General features: G+C 41.8%; 1 protein-coding gene across 2 annotated transcripts in view; it reads right to left on the bottom strand.

The window, feature by feature from the left end:
• The window catches only part of CPQ (carboxypeptidase Q), a 138389-nt gene that overhangs the window by 102777 nt on the left and 13486 nt on the right, over positions 1-22126 (bottom strand). Inside the window, exons 1-3 of one of the 2 annotated variants that reach the window (XM_026050042.1) lie at positions 17970-17987; positions 17313-17768; positions 6471-6678 (exon numbers count right to left, since the gene is read on the bottom strand). In XM_026050042.1, the coding sequence (XP_025905827.1) occupies positions 6471-6678; positions 17313-17739 (635 nt within the window). In that variant the 5' untranslated portion in view covers positions 17740-17768; positions 17970-17987. Of the gene's footprint in view, positions 1-6470; positions 6679-17312; positions 17769-17969; positions 17988-22126 lie in introns of those variants that run through there. The other variant, XM_026050041.1, reaches the window with a different exon arrangement.

The following is a 22126-nucleotide window of genomic DNA, read 5'->3' as shown; positions in this document are numbered from 1 at the left end:
GTGACAATAAAAATCTCACATAGTAGGGGGGAAAGACAAACTAAAAACACAACTAGGCAATTGCTTAACAGCATAGGCCAAGATCCAAAGGACCTAGCACCATGAGGAAGGCATCCCTGATACCTAGTTTGCATTGCCACATGTTAAAACCCAAGAAACACAATAACAGCTTGTTTTTGCATTCAAAAAATGTCCCCTGCTACAAACATACTTCGATAAACACTATTTTTGGAATCCTAACTCAGTACCTTTCTCTCTTTACAATAATATGCTTTCTAAATGCTTTTATACGACAGAAAGAAAATCTTAACCTAGTCATTTCCACCAAAAACATCTGATTTTACGTACACACCAGAAGCAAGGAGACATACCAAGTTCACATGCAATAAATACCTGTAAGCTGATCWTCTCTGGCACCCAGAAAGCCTAGACTTTGTCTGTTATCCCTCTTAGTCATTTATTGGTCATTGGTCATTTATCTTAGATCATTTATYAATCTGGAGACCACAGGGCTTCTTTACCAACTGCAAACTGCACCTCTGAAGTAAATCCTCGTATCAGAGAAAATGTATCTCTGGCCACTGCAGTAGAAGTTATATCCTAAACATTTTGAAGCATTATGCTGAAGATTTYGGTTTCTTAAAAGTCTCATGAGGTGTGAGGTGGTATTTTAATCTGAATGTGAGCTTTTGAAGTGAACCTCCCCAAAGCCCTGCCCCTGGGGTGGTTCCCATCACACAGCSTGCTCGGAGCTCCAGAGCTGCGTTCCCTTCGGATGGAGGGATCCACAAGATGCAACCCAAGGAGTTCCTCACCATGCCCCAACCTCCAATATGCCTTGTCTCAGTTGTTGCACCTAAAATAACAAAACTTTAATTGCAGCTTTATATAAAAGTGATGTTTATTTTAATTAGTAGTCAAATGGAAAAAGGAGTTTTAACCTAAGGACTTTTGTTTTGAAAGGAGTAAATACGATTTGCAATTAAAAGAGGAAAACGTTCAGGCAAGCAATGTATTTTTTCCAAGAAAAAGAGACTTAAGATTATTTCATTAACCAAAGAACAGGGATGCACAGATCACAGATGGATTAAAATATATCCCCCTTCAGCAGACTGGAGAGCCCACAGCCAGCTTAATTAGAAGCCAAGAAAAATCAAAAGARCCGAGAAGAACAACAGGGAAGTAACTTACAACCACATTAGTGTAAGAGCCTAAAGCCTGAAGTAACTGAGGTACTACTAAAATAAGTGCTCCCAAAGGGACACAGCACAGGGAGAGGGGAAACCAATTTCCCAAGGAGCCAGGTCCTGACAGCTCATGCTATTGCACTGTGCCTGCTCCAGCTGTGCATCACCTGCACCCCAGCCAGGCTGGCCTCCGTGTGGGGCCGGTCGTGCCACTGGGCTGGAGCTACTTCGGCAGCCCAGCAGATGATGCTGGTACTGAGATGCTGTAGGTAGATGAGAAAAAGACAGCTGCGAGCACTGGGGGAACAGTGAAGCGAAGCAAAAACTCACAGACCTAATTACATAAAAATCCTATTTCATTCTGTGTATATAAAACAGTCCCACTCTTCTCCTGAAGCCAGAAGCAATGAAAAATCTTGGTTAAATTCAAATGCCCAAGGAAAACAATATTTCCTTAGCTGCAAAGTAATTTGGATGACAGGTCCCACGTGACAGCAGACGGTGTTACTGTAGCAAAAATGATGACAAACCTACCTCCTCTYTTGTGCTACGACAGCTTTGTTGTTTATAGCATCTACTTTGTTTTTTAAATAATTAAGATGAAAGAAGCAAGTAAAAACGGTTAGATGAGGAGTTCCTGAAATTATGGGTTAAATTTAAAAACTTTGCACTCAGATCCAAACTTTTCAGCAGAAAACACCTGCTGGTCCAGGTACTGGTCCTTTACTCATGTACTGGTCAGGAGGGGCAGCCTTCCACGGCAAAGCGCCGTGTCCCACCTGCAYGGCAGCTGATGCACGGAGGAGGCTCCGTGCGGCTCTGCGGATGCTGAGGTCCTCTCTGGACCTCTGGAGCAGGCTGGACTCACAGAGTCCTGGCCTGGCTCCTCCCAGCGGGGTTCCCGGGCTGACACACTGCTCGGCATTGCAGCAAGGGGACTCTTCTCGCCCAGCACAGAGCAGGACTGGCAGCCCAACACGGCACCAACGGGTCACAGCAAGAAAGGATCCTGAAATGCCAGCAAAAACCTTCACCGCTGAAGGAAGGGCAGGACAGGGGGAAAAAGGGGCCCCAGGACTCGTATCACAGAGAAGAGCAGAGAAGCCAGAGGACTTTGCAAAGTCAGCACATGCCTTTTGAAAGGATGCACCCTTTGATGCACCTCTTTGCTAGAAAAGCAAATAAAAGAAATGCTACCAAAATCACTACACCATTGCAGATTGCAGAAAACACATCAGGACAGAGAGAAGACACTGGGCCTACTGCTGCTAGAGAGTGCCAAGYTACACTCAGAAATTCAGCGTTCAATTCGAGTTACCAGAACTTCACAAGGAGACATCGCTCTTGGCCCTGTGTAGCTTGAAGAAGGAGACAGAAAGTGAAGGAAATTGCTTCTTTCAGATAAATGTAAGATGCTGAATTCAGCCAAAAATAAATTTCAAGAGTATGTGCTCTTGGTAAGTCTCCAGAGTACTTCTTTGTCTGTCTTGGCCTTGCAACAGCATCTTCCTGGTTTACTATCTATATACTGGAGAGGCTGAGCTGAAGCACTTCTCTCTTTCAATCTTGGGGAACTTTCTTCTTGAATTCTTGAAAAATACTTAACTTTGCCTCCTTGTAGTGCTCTTAAAGGGGTTATTATTACAAGACACAGTGTTACGACTTTAATCTGTGGTTCTCAAGAAACAGAAGGGAGTTGTTGCAGTTTTAGACTGATAAAAGTACATGCACCACAGCATAAATAATACCGGACCATTTCAACAGCTGAAAAAGATCTTTTGCCTATAAAATGTTCTAAAGATGTTTCAGACAGGAAGCAAATGTTACACTGCCTTTTTGGCTGGCTGATGGAAGATAGGGTTTTGCTTGGCAAGATGATAATTGGTTTCTAGCATGGAGTCGATTTGAGGMTGCCTCCTAAGGAGAAAGAAGTGACACTCCACATGGTAACACAGCCCTCACGTAGCTACTGTCACATCTTCTACAGCAAAGRGAGATGTTGTGGGTAATATTATTTCCTACCTACTCACCATCTCTGTCCTAGATAACTCATCCAATCCTAGACATTAAACAGAAGTTCACCCAGGCCTCTCTTGTCACCAAACAGCCCCAATGAAAACATAGCAATATGTTTTTTTCCAAAGTATGTTCAAATTTATCTTTTCTCGCCCATATTCAGAACTAGGGTGCCTGAATCCCAGGCTGTCTCATTCTGTATCACACACTAMAGCCACCATGGTTGCTGTATGTATAGTATTGCATGGTAAAGAACAGCAGGCTGCCCACAAGCTCTGCCCTTCAAGGTCCGTAGTCTTTGCCATTGCCAACACAGCAACTCCTCTGTGCAACCAGCAGCAGCCAGCACGCTGACAGCAAGGGAACACTGACTTAATTCATGGCGGGATTTTAGCAATTCTATCTTGTCAGTAAGTTTTAATAACCAGCTGTGACAAGCTTAAAGGTTAATCCACTGGAAAGAACCTGTTTTGAACCTATGAGTACTACTCATGTTGCAAGATCACCTAGAAATCACACTGTAAAGCGGCTTCTGTTTTTCTAGATAATTTAATTTTCTTGTACATAGAATAGGCAACAAGCCCCATCCAAAATGGGGTCACAATGTGGGAATAAATAAATAAATAAATAAATAAAGGTAAGAAAGATACAGTTCAGGGAAAACCGTGAAGTTCTACTCTTCATTCACCTCAGAAAAGTGGGAGAGAGTAGCACAATCTCCAGAGATCCCTTCCACCATAAAATATTCTATGATTCTGTGATCAGAGGAGGATACTTTTTGTATAAGGACTAATACATTTTGAGAATGTTTTCGAATGCTGCCATAATCTCGTTATCAGTACATATGTGCAGACATAAATACACAGAACCAAGAAGATTCTGGTTAATGGAGCAGTGCACAGTAGTATACACAGCTGGTGATCAAGASAAACAGGAGGAGGGATGGACCCAAGAGGGTCCACCCTGCCTACAGAACTACCTGTTTTCTGTTAGAGACGAGACAGACAAAGGTGGGCAGCACAGAGTGGCAGACTGGGCTTGATATCTCCCTTATTATAGGAAAAATCAGACTAACTGATCCCTCCCTGCACATTAGAAAATCTCTATGAAAGTAAACAAAGGAAGGACAGAAAGGACATTTCATTAAAAAAAAAAAAAAAAGAAAGAAAGGAAAAAAAAAAGAAAAAAAGCTTCCTGGCAGTATCTAAATTTGAAATTACTTTTGGGAATGACACTTCGCTTCCTATCCTAGATTAAGGATTCAGTACCTCTAAGCAAATATGCATTTGGCATCTGTTTCTCCTCTCTTTTCATTTAATTCTGARATAACTGTAATGCCAGTACTCAGACCTAATAAACAGGCTTTACCACCTCCAGTCTCCATCGCCGTTCCACGTCTCTAAATTTTCCACTACATGCTAAAATGAATTTCCATAAATAGTCTGGCAAACAAAATATAAAAAGTAGCTTTCAACTGAACACCCTTGCCAAGCACCAGAAGTAAGGACAGGACAGATCAGCATTCAGATCTGCTTACAGTTTCAGGTGATTGATGGATTTAAGTTGCCATATGCTTTGATGATACCAAATAAGACCATTTKGAAAATGTAACATTTAAAAAAATCTCAACCATATTTTACTAGWTATAAATACTAGAAAATATACTGGAAGACTCATGATGTTTGCAGAGTTTCTCTCACAGGGAAAAGGTCAAGACTTCATCAAGAAATACAGTAACACAGTATCTAAATACAAAATATTTCTGAAAAGGCATTTTCAACAGGTAATCATGATTTCTTTAGAGCCATGTGRAACAAAAATTAATTTAAAAAGTGCTTTCAAGCAACAATACTGGCAGCAGAGCTGTCCTCTGCAGATAGCCTGATACAAGTGACCTCACTGCACTACTCAGGTGTGATGCTTGCCCACTTCTTGTCCTGTTGAGACGTGTCCATGTTGCATTTTGTTCTGAAATGGCACTGAAGGAGCGGTGCCTTCAAGTGCCTGTCCAAGCCACTTCCCAACCACAGACTGAAGCACAGCCCAAAGCCACACCAGCCCTTCCCAATTCCAGCCTAGGCTTCTGTGGAATGCACATATTGAAGTGCACAGGAGACAGGAGCCCAGTTTACACTATAGCACACAATCAGAGTCATATTAGTTACAACTTAAGACTTACTGGGCAACTACTGAGAGGTGTAACTGGTCTGTGTTGCCCTGACAATAGGCCATCTAAAGAGAGATCAATGTTAGAAAATATAGCACCTCTTATTTTCATAAACGTAAACCTTTTCAGTGCTTTTCTATGGAATAAAATAATAAAAAACTTGATTGTTTAAGACTCATCTCACTTAAATCCTTGCTACTGAGGCGGTTCCAACCAGGCGGGCTCCTGCTCTGACTACAACTCAAGTTCAGGGGCCTGGACACGAAGAAGGGTCCATCTCACACACAGTACTCAGACCAGCAAGCCAGGCCTTCAGCTTGCTGCAGGCTTCCAGCTCACCAATAACTATGACAATTTTTTAAAATTCAATGCCAAAAGACAGTGTGTACCTGTTACCCCTTTACGTTATGCCTGGATTCTTCTCCGTGTCTGTTCTCTCTGTGGCCCAAATAATCTTTCTCAGCAGTGCAAGCTTTCTGAGTTGGAGAAAGATCACTAAATATTGAAGTTCTGTTACCAATCAGAAAACTAGAATAAGCTCATTTCTGTATTATAAAACTATAAAATTACATGGGATAAGAAAAGTAAGTAAAGCAAGAGGAGACGGAAAAAATATATTTTTTAAGAAATTATGGGTTTAACTTGTCTTATTTAAAAAGCAGAGTGGGAACTCCACCAATCTTCCTTCTGATATGTTCAGACTAATTATGTTCAAAGCAGATCGCTGCTTCATCTAGTCCTTAACGGAGCTCTAGGAAAATGACCATTAGAGTAAAAARCCACCTACATTCTACTCCATTCTACAATTTCATATCCTTGATAATGATCTAAGTTGTCTCCAAAAGCATTTGACTTTGGTCSATTTCAGAATATTTATGGGAGCCTCGAGAATGCAGGAAGTTCTGAAAACCAYCCCAATTTCAGAGCAGAAACCAAAACCATTCCGAAAGCACAAAGCACCGGGGAGAAGCAGGAATGTGCAGCCAGCAGCTCCAGGACCAAACACCACTCACCACTGGCAACGTGCAAGCTGTAAAGACCCAAAACGGCTGCCCACGAATGACACACGAAGCTGAGTCCCGAGGGGAAACCTCACTTACCTGCTAATAGAAAGGGAGGCCACGGAGCGGACGAGGGAGGCCAGCGCGCCGGCCCGAGCGGCCTCCACGGCGCCCCGCGAGCGGTACTGCACGCTCTGCCCGTACGTCAGGAACGGCTCGTTGTAGACAACGATCCTCCCTTTGGCCTCGCGAGCTCTTCTGCGGAGCTCATCGAACGAGGCCACCACGAGGACTTCCGCTGTAATTCCTGCAAGAAACACAGCGAGGGGTTGGGCACGGGCTTACACGATCCCCCTCGGCCTGCGATCCCTCGCGGAAACGCAAGGGCYGTAGGGAACAGAGGAAACCCAAACACCCAACTGGAAGACTAACGGGTTTCATGGGAAATAGCCCCCCGAGCTGCAGCAGCACGAGGCACGCTGCGCGGATGGGGCTGSAAGGTCGCCCGGAGGCAGGCGGGGAGGCCCCGGGGGAGGCCGCGGCCTYGCGGCCTGCGTTCAGCGCCCCACGGCAACCCCCCGCAGCACAACAGCCCTGGAAATTAGTAACAATGTGGGATTAATAACAACGGACGGTAATCTTCTCGTGTGATTGTTTTGACAGGTTGCTAAACAACTTGGGCTAACATCAGGCAAGTGAAAGCACATATTTTTAGGCTGAAACATATAAAAATGATTTAATCCATGAATTATATGAAATTAGGGTTTTACAGCTTCCCAAAAAAATGCAGTATGTTTTATAAGTCAAAAAAACCCCTTTGTATTTAATTCAGGAGACTAGAGTTTTATTGGATCTCCTTCTAGGGGCTTTCCCAGGGATCCACCCTTTCCCAATCATGACACAGGGAACACAGGCAGATACTTTGGGAAAAATATTTGCTCATGATAAGTTAGATCTCACCCAGCTGTTCGTTCTTAATAGTCAGAATAGCTTAAAATTCTACATCTCCTCTCTTGAAAAAAACGAATTTATAGACTACTACTTTCTCCTACAGCAGAAAAGCTTCACATTTTTTAGAACATAAATTTAGGAGCAATATTTCACAGTTTTTAAGAAACAATTCTTAAAAATGGCCACTATGCTTAAAATCTGGTTTGCTGGATTGGTTGCAAAAGTAAGTGGAAACTGTTAAACAACACAGGCTAAGATTTTTCTTCTAAATATAGCAGAAGTAATAGATCCCTGAAATTTTAGCATTGCTCGTTTCACCTAAAAGTCACAAAACACATCTGTGGAAACTTAAACTGAAGAAAAAAAAGGCTATAGGAAAACTTGTGGAAGAAGTCAAATTGGCGTGTTTTTAAAACTAAAATGATTCTCCTTGAAACTCCTCGGATGTTTTAATACAAAACACYAAAATAATTCTTTAGAGAGGATTTTAAAATCTTATATTTGAGAGTAAAACATGAAAAGAACTATCTGTATAAAAACAAGGAAAGGAAGGAAGAACACCTCTCTCAGCATCAGTTTATCTAGGCTCATGGCTTAAGATCTAACTACTTCAAAATTTAAAGAAACTATTCCATAAAGAAAGAAAAATAAAACCCACTGTTTTCTTAAGAGGGCATCACTTAAGAGAGCAAGAGACTTTGTAGTACTGCTAAAAGACAAACTCMTGAGTTTTAGCTTCAGCACTAACCTGCTGTGTGAGGTGCAAAAATTTTAACYGAGTAACTGTTCTGATTCTTAGCTTTGTAAAAAGAGCCTCGGAAGACCAAGCCAGAAGATCATCTTCCAATTTTACTYAAGTTACTGTTGGCAGGTAGGTGCGCGTGTGAACAGGCTCCAGCTGCTTCTMATGAACTCCTGGTTCCGCTCTCTACCTACGGAACATCCCAGGGACAGGAGCATTCCGGGCATGGAGCTGTGCCACTGGAAATAAAGCCAGGCAGCTGCAAACTCTCATTTTCCAGACGAAAAGCCAAGGTCTCAGCAGGCTGATCCTGCAATCCGCACTTCATATTAGCTTTTGAGACCAGCTCGCTGCRGCGCTCCACCTGGACCCGGCAGCAAGCACCGGGCTGGCAGACATCGTGTTAGTGATGTCAAGGACTGTAACGGCTCTTGGCACTGCTTTTTGGGGTTAGGGAACAGCCACCAACTCCAGAGGGTTTTTAAGGAATGCTACCAACACCTAAAAACTGTCTATAATCCTCAAGGAAAAACACAAGAGAAATCCTTTTTTTTTATCATCCCCAAGAAGGCAGGAGTTACTACAGGGAGCTTCATGGGAAGCACAACAGGGAAGAGGGATGCAGTGAGGAAATTCAGTCCTTGCTCCAAAGTGCTCCCAAATAAGCTAAAAGCATCCAGTTGACAAAACAAAACAGAGGTTCCCTCTGTGTGTTTAACTTAATAGCAGCACGATACATATATAAGGCATCAATCACAGTGATTTCTGTACTGAAACAAAATTTGTGTAACTTCTGCCTAGTTCAATGTCTCATTTGCACTTTTAGTTCCACATTTAGTCCCATTTTGGCCTCACCTATGGAAGTGCAAAGAGGAATGCTTCTTTTAAAGCAAGACAGAACAAGACAACAAGAACACACAGGGGCCACACTAAGGCCTCCTGTACGAAGGCAGAAATGAAACACCGAGTCCAACAGTTTATCTCAAAGGAGACTGGATTTTTTAAATGGGGAATGTTTCACTTAACTAGGTCTCATTTAAATAACTGAACGCTACCACGGCCAACTTAGTGCCCTAGTGCCTCCTTTCCCCATCTGAAGATTTTCTGCATATTTCTTACTCCTATCATTATGTGATCCAGGCTTTGGTTACATATTACAAATTGGGATCATCCAGAAGGCCCGTGCAAGGAGGCAGCTGAACTACCTGCTTGCTTAGGCAGAATATAAAGATCATAACCCACACAATCCAAAGGATTGACATGGAATATTTTAGGAATTAGCTATGTAAAGAGCATTAAGTGTAGAAGACAGAATTAAAAACATAAATTAGCCTGAGTGCACAAAACTGAACACTACATACTTGTTCTTGCCATCTGAAGCATCATAATATTGTCCAGTTGGGCCAGTAAGCAAAACTATTTATTGAATTTTATGCGTTTCATCTCATTTTTTGAGAATGAGGAAGAGGAAGGCAAGACTGATGGTAACCAGCTGTGTGCACTGCTGCCATGTATCACAAGTCTGATTCTTGGTGTGAACGAGTCTACCTGGAGTGTGACCTCCCGGCCAGGAATCACGCCAACACCGCATTAGTTTAAAGGGAATTCCCAAAGAAAATCTATTCTCCACAAGATTAAGATGTACCAAATAATAATATACTCCATTTTATTACCTGGAGCTACCCATATACCAGTGTTACTAATAGGTCTAGAGACCACCAAAAAAAACAAAATAGAATTCACCTGGGAATTCACAAGGGAAACCCCCTTGTTGATTATTGCTGATTTTGACCTCTGAGGGCAAAACACAGCAAAACTTTCCCATGTTGAGTATCAGGAATTCCTGAGATTTGGAGACCTGGTCTCTAYTGGTTTGTGTTTGTTACGACCCTGCAAAGATTCAGCTTTTAAATACATACAAATTCAACCTAGCCAATTACAGGCAAAAGCTATATTTAAAGGAGAATTTAGCAAAAAGAAAACTCACAAAATATCATTTGTATACTGTTAATGATGTTGGGTACTAATTTCCGCATCACTAATTATGACTAATCTCACTCTTCTCCTTTTTTTGTTTCTGTACTCTCGTTTTTGTTATCATCTTGAAAAGAAACAGTCCCTTGGAGACCTAGTTCTAAAACCCTTTGCAGCCATCATCAATTTGAAAATAAATTTTTGTGTAACAACAAGTAAACAACTCTACCCTACAGGCCTTCCAAAACTTCATTTAATTCACACAGTGCTACTGAGAATTAAGATTTCTCTTACAAATAAGACTGTGGAACAGCAATGCAGATGATCCATACTTAACAGAGCTACCACTGGCAAATAATCTGGTGGGCAAGCCAGTTTTTGCTTGAAACAACACAAAATACCTTATTTTTAGGCCTAGACATCACAAAGCTGGAGACTACATTAGCTGAGTTTCCACCAAATTTTCCTGTGTGGTAGATTTTTCAAAAATTTGCACCTTAGAGACAAAGGTTTGCCCAAAATACCAGTATATRAAGTCAACAACATACCTGTCTGCTCTGGTACTGCTGGGGCTCCTAATATCGGGGAGAAGCACCTGGAAACGCYGCCTGCTTCTGCAGTCATGACAGCCAGAGGGAGAGATTTTTAACCCTCTCCCCATCCCTTSCATCAGAAGAGGGCAATCCTGCACAATATGCAATATTTTCACAGTTGCAGAGAACCTAGATTTTTTTTTGCATGGACATAGAAATGGAAATAGCTACACATAAGATGTAACGTAGCAGCTGGGATGTGCTGTTCTTGGATAAAAATGGCATTTTGGACCTGGCTTCCTCCACATGCTGCAGCATCCTGTGTAGCACCTGAGCATGTGCCAAGACCAATGCTTCTGGGTGGGCATGTGAGGAAATGAAACAYTCAGAAATGAGAGAGCAGGAACATATCCTTAGGGATGGGAAAGAAAAGAAGTTCCTGGGACAAGTCAAAGAAAACAAGTTTTGGGGAATAGAAGGAAAGACAAATTTAATCCTGAGAAATAGGGACCTGCCTTGTTGTATTACTTAGGCTTAGCATCCTCGGAGGTCAGCCTAGGAAACATTTCCCTCTTCAGTTTGTGCCTTATATTTTCAAACACTCAGCTACATCTTAATTTCAAACCTGTGCCAAGACTGGGGTGTTTCTTTTTCCTGTGCCACCACCTTCAAGGGGACTTTGCTCAAGACTGGTAGGTTGTGCTTTAATTAAACAACAACAAAAATAAATAAATAAAATAAAAGCACTTCTCTCTTGTGTGCATTTTTAGAAACACAGAAGGAAAAGCAGGGGAACTCTGCTTTGGGGCATTTTCTAAAGCAAGCGAAAGGAAAWGTCTTTTGTAGCAGCACTCAGTGCGCCAAGTTGATTAAACTTATCCTATAAAACTTCTCAACGATTTTCTCAGGCTTCCTGACAAAATAAAGGTTTACAAGGGGTTGTCACTTACCAATGTGCTTATGCCAAACGCTTCTTAATGGAATTGCTTCCAACAAGCAACAAATTTGCAGTGGAAGCTGCTACTYATCTTCCTCTACACATCTCTAAGATCTCTAAGCTCTGAGCAAGTATGATYACCAGCTAGCATCTGTCATTTTTTCTATATTTTTTTAAAATATGTTACTTTCTGTCTCTCTCTAGGAATTAATTCAGCCTTACCCAGAAGCCTTATAGGATTCAACAAGATTTCCAGAAAAATTAACTCAAATTTTCAATTCATAATGAAACTCTTCAAATTATGACTCATGTCAGGCTGAAGCAAATGGAAGATTCGCATCATCACGGTTTTTCTCCTTTAAAAGTGATTAGAATGCAATAAAAAATTAAAATATTTTAAATTTAACACCCATTTTAAAATATTTTTAATTTTACACCAGAAACATCTTTTCCTAATCAACAGATATAAATATGTACTAAAATTGATTATAATAAGAAGAAAAAGGTAAATATTTTAGGAGAGACTGGGAAAATAAGAGGAAGTTTTTTATTAAAAGGAGAGATTTTTTTTWAATCTGAATATGCTTTTGGAAAATGTGACCTCACCTACTTTGTAGAACAGCATACAGAATCACGTCATGAAACTAAAATTACATAGGAGAGTTATCCAAAAGGACATGAGGCTCTTCAGCTCTGATGCACAGCACAGAGACTAAATATATTACACAGTTATTTAAGAACATAGAGAAAAATAAACACCACAAAATGGTTACATTTTTGAAAATCCTGCTTACCATTTGCTACAAGGACTGGATCTCATTATARCGATTTGGTTTGAAAAATCCTGCAACTTATTGTGTGACAACAAAGTCAAGCAGCAAGGGGGCTGGACCAGACCCCTGGCACAAAACYCTGGAAGTCAGAAAAATGGAGCAGCAGATGGAGAAAGGACTGCCCTTCAGCACCGCAGTATCCCAGGATGGGCCCAGGTTTGCTCCACAGTGATAGTCAGGCCCAAAGATGGGATCCAGGAAAGGCAGTTTGCGAGCACAGAGCCACTAGGAAACACCAGCCATTCCCTTCCTAGACTCATAATCTCATGCTGTGAATCTATAGCTCCCTATGCTATACAGAAAACAGGGACCCCCTAAAGATTTAATGAAGGATGTGCCTTGCAGTGTTCTCTTGTCCTCTCCCCTCTCTCCTCTCTGTTCTTAGCACTGAAGCTCCAATAAAAGCCCAAACCTGAGCCCCTCCTTCAAAAGGATCTCATTTTCCCCAGAGCTCAGTGTCCATCCATGAGGCAGGCAACTCGAGCATAATCCCTTTGATACGCCTTAAAATTAACTTTCTTTTTGACAGTTTTTCAGTACAGCTGAATTCTGTAGTTCAGTTCACCACTGAGAAACACCAACAGAGCTGGGGGAAAATGCTGAGGAAAAAGCAGCCAGGATCGGGGCCTGAGCGCTAACTTTGGCGGCAGCCCTGGCTTAAAGGCCTGGAAGCCTAAAGCAACATCAAGAGCTTCAACTGCTCTGTGACACTCAGCAGCCTCATTTTTCTGAAATAACAGGCTGGAAGCATTTTCCTGCTGTGTAGGTGGCAAAACTCCCACCACCTTCCCTAAGACCAGACCTAATGTTGTTGATAGTTAAACAAAAAATCCACACTTCTATCAAACAAACCAGGAAAAAGTCTGTCAATACTTCATCGTTTTATTTATATTATTTCAGTTTCTTTGCCATAAACAGCAAATAGAACACAGAGAATGCTCCTTTTTAGGGGAAGCAGTTAGGGTTGGCTCTGCTCTGGGGTTTATTTTACTTGTCAGTATTCTTTAGAATGAAATGGCAAGGTCAGACACCCATCACAAAAAATAACATGCATTTTAAAACACATGCAAAAAATATGAATTCTTTGATACTTTATGGTTGAACATCTGCTAAACCACTACTTTTCCTCAATTATGGGATTCCCAAAGCTGCAATTATGTTCATTTTCCTCAGAATTTTGGGGATATAATCAGTACTACCAGAAATCAACAGTCTTTATATATATATATATATCTGTATGTCTTGCCAATGTTAAAACACTGGAAATGAGACAAGGAGATTGTCCAAATATGGTAAACCTCTAGTTTATTAACTCCCTCGAGTAAACACTTTCTAGCATTGAATCTCATTTGTTAACTACGAATCTGCTTCCGTGGGGCAGTGACAATTCTTGATTCCCAACTTCTGTTGACTTCTGGAAATCCAGGTCACTCTATGTTTTTTTTCTCTTCCTCTCAATAACACAGGCATGAAACGACTGCCTCCTTGTTAGATCAAAGGAAATGAAAGCTTTTCCTTTGACCCAACACCTTCACATCTTGGAATACACTGAAAGGGAATATGTTTTGCTTTAATGAAAAGCACTAACCTTTCCTCCCCCGCCTCCTTCGTTGCTCAAGGCCGAGTGAATGTGGAAGGCTGACATCTTGGCACATTGCCCGGGCCCAAAGAAGAAAATATGGAAACGTGGATTTTATCCACCAGATCACAAGGTAAGAGTCACTACCTCGTGCCCATAATCAGAACTGTTCCCAGCCTGAGCAAGCCAATCAGCTGCTTGCCAAAACTGTATCCAAGCTGAAGTCGGGAAATCCAAGCCAACCCAAGATGTGGGGAAATCTCTGGCTGAGTCCCATAAGGTTTTTAATCCTATAGGCATGGGCTAGATAACAGGCCTGCAGGAAGCGAGATGCTCCTTGTAGCTTACAGCCAACGTTGGCTCCACTCTAGGGCAAATAAACAAATAAACAAAAATAGTATTTAGGGCTTCCTGTTTTGCCTCAATTAATCTGGGATTCTTTTCCATACATACAGCATAAGTTAAAATGGAAAGTGAGTGGCCTTAGGATGTGTTCTGGCCGCTAGGTCCCTCCTAGGAAATCCAGGTTTGAATGGCCATGGACAGAAGAGAAAATAAACCCTGAATTTCGAAGACCAAAAGCCAGSTGTCTAATCACCATGAGGCTACTAAAATTTTAATGAAGAGTCCTTTGGAAAATTTGTTCAGGAAGCTGACTTCAAGGAAGAGCCTGACGGCCACAGAAGAGCCTCTGAAGCCCAGCACATGGCACTATTCCCACCCGGAGAGAAGCAGTACTTTTTCCAGACAGGATTTCCCACTCTCTTAGCTGAGCAGGTCCCAAGGTGAGTCTGGGCACAAGCAGGGGGATCTGTGGAATGGACATCTACAGGTTAGTCTTCAACATTTACATTGCCTGGGGGCCATACCCAGTATAAGACTGGGAGATCTTCTGAACACTGGATTCGGTGCAGCAACAGCAGTTCAGTGCCAGCAGAATCAGCATTAAACATCCCATAATAAATTGTATTATTTTGATTACAGGATGACTCACATTCCCACAGCTTCTTGGCCCAAAGAAAATAAATTACTACTGCTGATATTCCCTCAACAAGGGAAATTGTTTAAATATTTCAAATATGATTTACGGTAGCTGCTTACTCCTTTTTTTCTCCGGAATAGGGCACAATGAAAAGCACTGGTTAGACCACAGGGAACAGATCTGGGTAAAAAATTCCTCAGGAGCCAGAAGAGATGGGGTGATGGTTTTAAAAAATTCCAACAGGCCTTTTTTTATTCCATGTTTGGGAGGAGTTCCAGCCTGGACATCCAGCCTTTCCCATTCCCTGCGAGGCGGGGGGCAGCCTGCAGGTAGCTCGGCTATGGGCAGAACGAGAGGCCGCAGCTGGGAGGGCCTGGCAGCCCTGTGTGCTCCCCTCCCTCAGCACCAAAATCTGCCAGGATATGGGCAAAATGAAGTAAAACCAGCAGAAACGTTAACAGCCATAGGCAGTAAGACAGATYTTAAGTATCAAGGTGATTAGCGGAACCAAAATGATTCCACCAGGTGTGAGGGGCTGCCCAATCTCATCTGAGAGATCTAATAACGGTACCATTTTCTAATACTAACACATATACAGCTTGAAAAATATGGCAGATTTCAGGGCAAAGTAAGATGATGCAGAAGAATATTATGTGTTTTACTACCTTTTTATTACCTAAAGCAGCACTGAATAATATAATTTTACCTCCCAAGAAGTTACCAGCCATAGGTTCCAGCCTGACCATTCAGTTGCCAAYACGGTAAGATGTTCACAGATGAAAAATAACCTGATAGGAAATTTTGAGCATGTTTTAAAGTGTAAATTCAGTATCTCACCYAATGCAAAAAGCCAAACCTAGGAAAAAGAGAACACAAATGCAAATAACTAGACCCCTAAGACGGGAAGCTGCCAGCAGGCTGGTTATTCCTCACAAATGTGAGCATGTTCAGCAAGATTAAATTGCAAGTTCTCTTTGCAGGTTCAGTAACACTTGCTCAAGACCAAAAATACTGTTGTAATTTTAGCTTCCTTTTTAGGAAGCTTGGAACAGGAGTGAGATGGATACAGTAAGTTGTAGCTTTAACCTATGCTATAAATATTCACCTGCCCAGGCATTAAGCCTTAGACATATCATATGATAAACAAATGTTCTTAGTAGTTTTAATTGTTTTGCATTTTGCACATTAAGATGAGCACATTTTGGACATGTGCTCATCTTAATATCACAGGAGTATATTGGAAAAAACTCAGAGCAGCAGTTTTTCAAATTTAATCCTTTTTCCAAATACGTCTTCAATTTCCCATTTTTATTTTGTTGTACTTTGAAGAGCCATACATTTTTTTCCTAATTAAAATAGCTTTTATGTATTATTTGTTTCACTTCACAGAGAAAATTTGCTATCCGACAAGTTTATCTTTTATTAAAAATGAGCATCAAGTTACCCTTTATGTCTTAAATTAAATCTTTTTCTCATAAAAAGTATGGATGTATTTTAAGTATTCTGGGAGTAAGTCACTTGTTATATATGGAGAGCAGTCACAGAAGTGGGTTGCCATCTGGCCTTAACTAGCAATCCTGACAAAGCCCCACTGTAACAGGTACAAAAAAAGAATCTTACACATGTGCCCTTTAGAGATCAAGTTAACATTTTGGAGCTCAAAATACATGAATTTTGCTGAGCCCAGTTAGAAATCATTCCTGTTCCTCAAGGAACACAGCACACACGATCTATTAAAACAGGCATACTCCTGAAACAGGTAAAGGGCCAAAGACTTTTCCAGTTTGGCCATGAGACTGAGTGGGGAAAAGAAAATAAAAGAAGAGAAAGAAGGTGTGGGGAGGAAAGGGAGCAAAAGAACAAATAGATACTGACTACCAGGGCTGGTAAGGGACTTTCCAAGCTCAGCACGGGATTCTGCTCCTCTTCCTGCTGTCGTGTTTGTGGCCATCGCGGAGCACTGAGCTTCGCAGGACAGGGCAGGGGACGGCAGGAAGAGCAGCACCCAGCGACCCACTGGGGATTTCTCTGGCTAAAAAGAGGAAGAAGAAGGCCTGGAAAACCCCAAATCACAGGAACCAATTGCCCACCAATCTCAACAGAGGAACTTAGTCTTTGGCGAGAAGCACAGCAGTACTAAAAAACGAGGCTCGCTGGAGATTTAACAGAGAGTTTAGGCATCAACACTGATCCTACACACCAGTTCAACAGACTGAACGTGGCAAAATTGCCTCGCTTACAAACAGATTATCCAGAAAAGTTCCAGCAAGAGAGTATCCTGTCTTGCTGGACTATTCTGGCAGGAAGAAAACTTCAATTTGTCCAGCAAGAAAGGATTTTGCTAGTGCTCTCATATGCTTTTGATCCTAAAAAGCAATTGACAGTAAATTCCAACAGGAAGCAGCGTTACCTTCTGGAGGAGTTGCAATGCTGTTCCCAAGCCCTAAAATAGCAATGCTGTGATTCCTTGGTTCCAGCATCATGGCAAACTCTTCCCCTCTTTCCCAGTGAGGCACTTTTACAGGCTCCAGGTGCACATTTTCCAGCCCGTCTTCCTGCAGGGCCCTGAACATATACTTGATGGCAGCATCGAGATTCTTGGAACCACTTAGTCTCGGTCCTATGGTATCAGCAAAAAGTGCTAATCTTTCGTAGGACCTGTTCTGAGCTTTTCCATAAACAGCAAGGTCAATAATATCTTTAGCAATGTTGGAATAGCCAGCAATCTCTTTTTTAACGTCTTCAAATGCTTTGGGGTAACTGCCATCTCTGCTCAGAGACTTCCCAGGATATTGTGGTAAGAAATTCATCAAAAATATTATGAATGGGTACTTCATTTTCTCCTCTTTTCTTTTCCACAGATGGCCTGTTGGGAGGGAAAGAGAAAAAAAAAAAAGACCATATCAAACCATACAGCTATCATCAATACTCTTTTTTTGTTATTTGGATTGGCAGACAGAACAAAATAAAAACAAATCAGTTTATCATGAAAATGCTTTGATCAGAACTGGCAGAAAAGTAAATTCCACTTGGAGGCACAATTATTGAAAGCAAATGAAAAGGATACTTAGACAACTGGACACAGCCTTTATTGTGGTCTTCAGAAAAGTCCTTGGAATGCAGCAGTTTCTCAAATAATCATATCCTTCACTAAATAAAACCCCAGTGTTGCTTGCATCCAGGCGGAGCTTTGCAACTGCTTCTACTAGCGGCAGTATGTGCCAGAAGTGTGGAATCAAATGTCTCACACAAAACATCTGGACAAAAAGACTTCTTAAGCCATTCATGAATAAAACTGCTTCTAAATCTCTATATTTATAAATCAGAAAAGCATTTTCTACTGCACTACAAAAATCTCAAAACAAATCAGATTCAGTGCCTCCTTAAGAATGTATTATTTTCTTCATTGCACAAATCTACAATTGCCTAAGAAAGAAAACTTGTGATTTTCTGGTGTGTCGCTTAACGGGCTGATTTCAGCAGTGCTATGGAGACGTGCAGCACCAAGGTGTGGATTCTCTCTTGAGGACTGAGAGTTATCTCTACTTAGGCCTTAGAGTTTATCTCTTTCCAAAATTTCAATCCCATAAAAATGACGCTGTATTAACTGAGCGGACAAAGAAACCTCTGGAATCAGCTGGAGCGTTTGCAAAGCCCTTTCATAACACAGGAAGTATGACTATCAGAATCCAGAATATATAAAAGCTTTTACTGTTACATACAAAGGGGAATATAATGCTTTCATTTCCCTTGAATTTAAATTGAGCCACTAGTTGAATGATATAACACTTTTGAATACTGAACAGCTAAAAATTAAGAAGGCCATTAAATCAGCCCTTCATCTGATGAGTAAGAGACTTAAAAAAGAAAATGATAATGACTAGCAACAATTACTAGTGGCTCAAAAAGTGTTTTATGCAGGACTTTTGCCACTTTCATGAACTTTTTATAATTCATTATAAGAAATAATGGTATTTTTCATACAGAATAAAATTTGCTGTACAAAACACAGTAACACTACAGATAGAAGTTGATGACTGCTCTACAAAAAATGGTTTTCTTGGTTGGTTGGTTGGTTGAAAACAATTGTTCTATGAACTGTAAAGGACTAATTAGTTGGCTAATGTGGACAACATGGCAGACCTGCATGGCAGAAACACTACTGAATGTTACATTTTCTTCCCTTTTTGCATTTATCTGGCATTTCTTAGGACTTTTACACTTCTCATTCTATAATCACTGACCTGAGGAATCATGAAAATATACTCACCTTGCAGCCTTTGTGTTTGTATGGTACAGGCACACAGGCAGCCCATACAGTACGTACGTGTCTGTGTGTGAGAGAGAGAGGGCCTATACCGCTCTCTCTCTGTATATATATGTGCACCCACACATACATATATATTTACATATATTTATTCACATCTAGTATTCATATACAATCTACCAAAAAGTATTCCTATTCAAAGCATTGTGCTGGAGCTTTAATCAAGAGTATTAATTCTCAAAGTTTCACAATATCTGAATAACTTTGTTAATGGCAAGWCCAGAAGAGAGCAGGGTGTGCGTCTCCCTTGAAGCTTGCAGAAGGCTGTTGGCAACGTGTTCCTGAATTAGCTCCCARCACTCGAAGCTGCCCGGCAAACCAGCAGCCGAGACAATTCCTGAGGGAGCAGCAGGGAGGTTACACCGTCTCTGCACCTCTGGCAGCGCTTGCCACAGCTGTATCCGAAGTTTCTGCAAGAAATGACCCTTCCATGTGCTCGCAACAACAAACCRCAGACAGCTGAACTCATTTCCTCAAGGTATTATTTCTCAGCATTTGTTAAAAAATAAGACRTTGGAAAATGAAGAATGAAATTACCTTCACCTAACAATGAATCCTGATATCTCGTACATTTCCCAATTCTCTTGGCGCAGTTTCTCTCCTGTCCACCCCAGCAGTTTCATATTTTCATCAGAAATCTTTGACTATGAAGCTTTCAGGAACTACCCGTTTGACTTCCTCTCATTCAAAATGAAGATGTTGAAATCAAGGAAAAGGTAGAAAATTCAACTGTGATGTCCAAGTCCTAGCCTGACAGTGATGCACAAACACACAGCTGCCACATCTGTTTTTTTCTTTGCTTTTAATTCACCTTATCCTTCCAAAGAGGCTTCATCGATAAGGATCTAAACAGCCTCYTAGCTGTTTAAAGGCTTTGAAGTAATATTCTCCTTCCCCAWGTSGGAATCACAGAATCRTTATGGTTGGAAAAGACCTTCAAGATCATCGAGTCCAACCGTAAACCTCCCACAATCGTACCTGCTAAACCACATCCCTAGGTGCCTCATCTACCTGTTTCTTGAACACTGCCAGGGACGGTGACTCCAGCACTTCCCTGGGSAGCCTGTTCCAATGCTCCACCACTCTCTCCATGTAGAGATTCTTCCTAATGTCTAACCTGAACCTCCCATGGCACAACTTGAGGCCATTTCCTCTGGTCCTATGGGTAGTTATTCTGGAGAAGAGCTCGACCCCCTGCCTCACTACAGCCTCCTTTCAGGTAGCTGTATGGAGCAATACAGCCTCCGCCTGAGCCTCCTTTTCTCCAGACTAAATAATGTAAATAATGCATTTACTCCAAACTCACTCTTAAAAATGGAAAGGGAAAAAGGAAAGATTTCCATTCACAAGGTACCTCTAGATCCTACTCAGTCCCTAACAAGGAAGAGTATATAAAGCACTCATACATATGTGCGTATGTGTCTATGTGTATATATATTCATACTTATCTATCTATACTGCCCAGAAGACAAAGATCTGGCCCTCAGGCATGCGAGGAGAAGCTGAATAATCACCCTCAGTAAACAGTGGAGTCAGGACCGTGAGCGTGCACGCTTATCCTTCCTATATGTTATTCTAAGAGAGCATTAGGAACTTGCAAGCTTAACTTCTGGGAAACTGCATGGCTTAGGAGCACGGATTGAGCGGTGGGCACGGAAGAGGCAGCCCCACGGCGCTCTGCAGGGCAGCCCCACGGCCGTGGGGGAGCACCAGGAGAGCGGCACYGGCGAGAGGCCGTGTGAGATGCCAGCAGGCTCAGCGAGCGCCTGCGCTGCAGAGTAACACACAGGAAGAGGGGACAGCATCGAAGCCGTCCTAACCCGCCAAGAGCAACAAAAAAGGCACAGCAGATTGCTGCCGATGCACCAAGCCTACGTCCAAGGATATCGGCCCAAATTACTGGCCTTTCATAGGCTTCTCTAAGCCTTTTCATAGATAGTAAGTTAAACACAAGCTTTAGCAATATATCAGCATTAAGCTATTGTCCTTAACCACTCAAATGCCTTATGCAAGGCAGTAACAATATCTTCACAGGAAAGTGTTGCCTTCTCCCAAAAACCTTCTGTGATTTCACAGATGGATGAAAAGCCTGTTACACAGATTCCCCTTTCCCTGTGACACGGACAGGTCACAGGTTTTATGTGATCAGGAGCAGGAGAAGACTCGGGGTTATCTCAGGTCACTGACAGAAAACTCTAAAGACCTTGTTACAGACTGAGTTAYTGCTTGTGCTTATATTACACACTATATATTGCTGTGTTTTTCTTCCTAAGCTCCCCATGTTTCTTCCCTTTGGACCAGTTAATTACATACTCATCGACATCCTCTGCTAGAGGCATCATTTTCTCAGGACATCCATGTTTTTTCCCAGATTTTTTGCCAGGGTTATCATCCACAAATAGGGAAATGAGCTAATCTGACTTCTGTCATGAGACAAACTCTTGCTGAGTGGAGCAAGACCAGGATTTACAGAGTTAGTTGCAAGATTTAAAGGCCTGGGCTTTTCTTTGTTTAAGGGTTTGCAAACTGTACCTGACAAAGCTGATGCACTCAGCAGGAGCTGTAAGGAAAAGAGAGAGGGGATTTTTTAATTAGCACTTACAATCTCAAATAGTCCCCAGCTACCAGTTTACTACATTTTATTTTTCAATGCACAAATGAAAGCACAGATACCACTCCCCTGAASTAAAAAATGCTTCCTTTGCTTCTCCTGGGCTCATTCAAAACAAGCAGCAGTGTCACCTCAAAGGCTGCCCAAGAGGAGCAGCTGCATTTAAGAGCAACATTTCTAGGTGAGGGTGCCAGAGCCCTGGCACAGGCTGCCCAGGGAGRCTGTGGAGTCTCCTTCTCTGGAGGTCTCCAAACCCGCCTGGATGCCGCCCTGTGCCCCGTGCTGT

This window comes from Nothoprocta perdicaria, unplaced genomic scaffold (genome assembly GCF_003342845.1).
Source record: "Nothoprocta perdicaria isolate Ctin4 unplaced genomic scaffold, notPer1 scaffold_64, whole genome shotgun sequence".
Lineage (NCBI taxonomy): Eukaryota > Metazoa > Chordata > Aves > Tinamiformes > Tinamidae > Nothoprocta > Nothoprocta perdicaria.
Note: the sequence above shows the minus strand (reverse complement) of the source record. Positions and strands in the feature narration are given on the sequence as shown.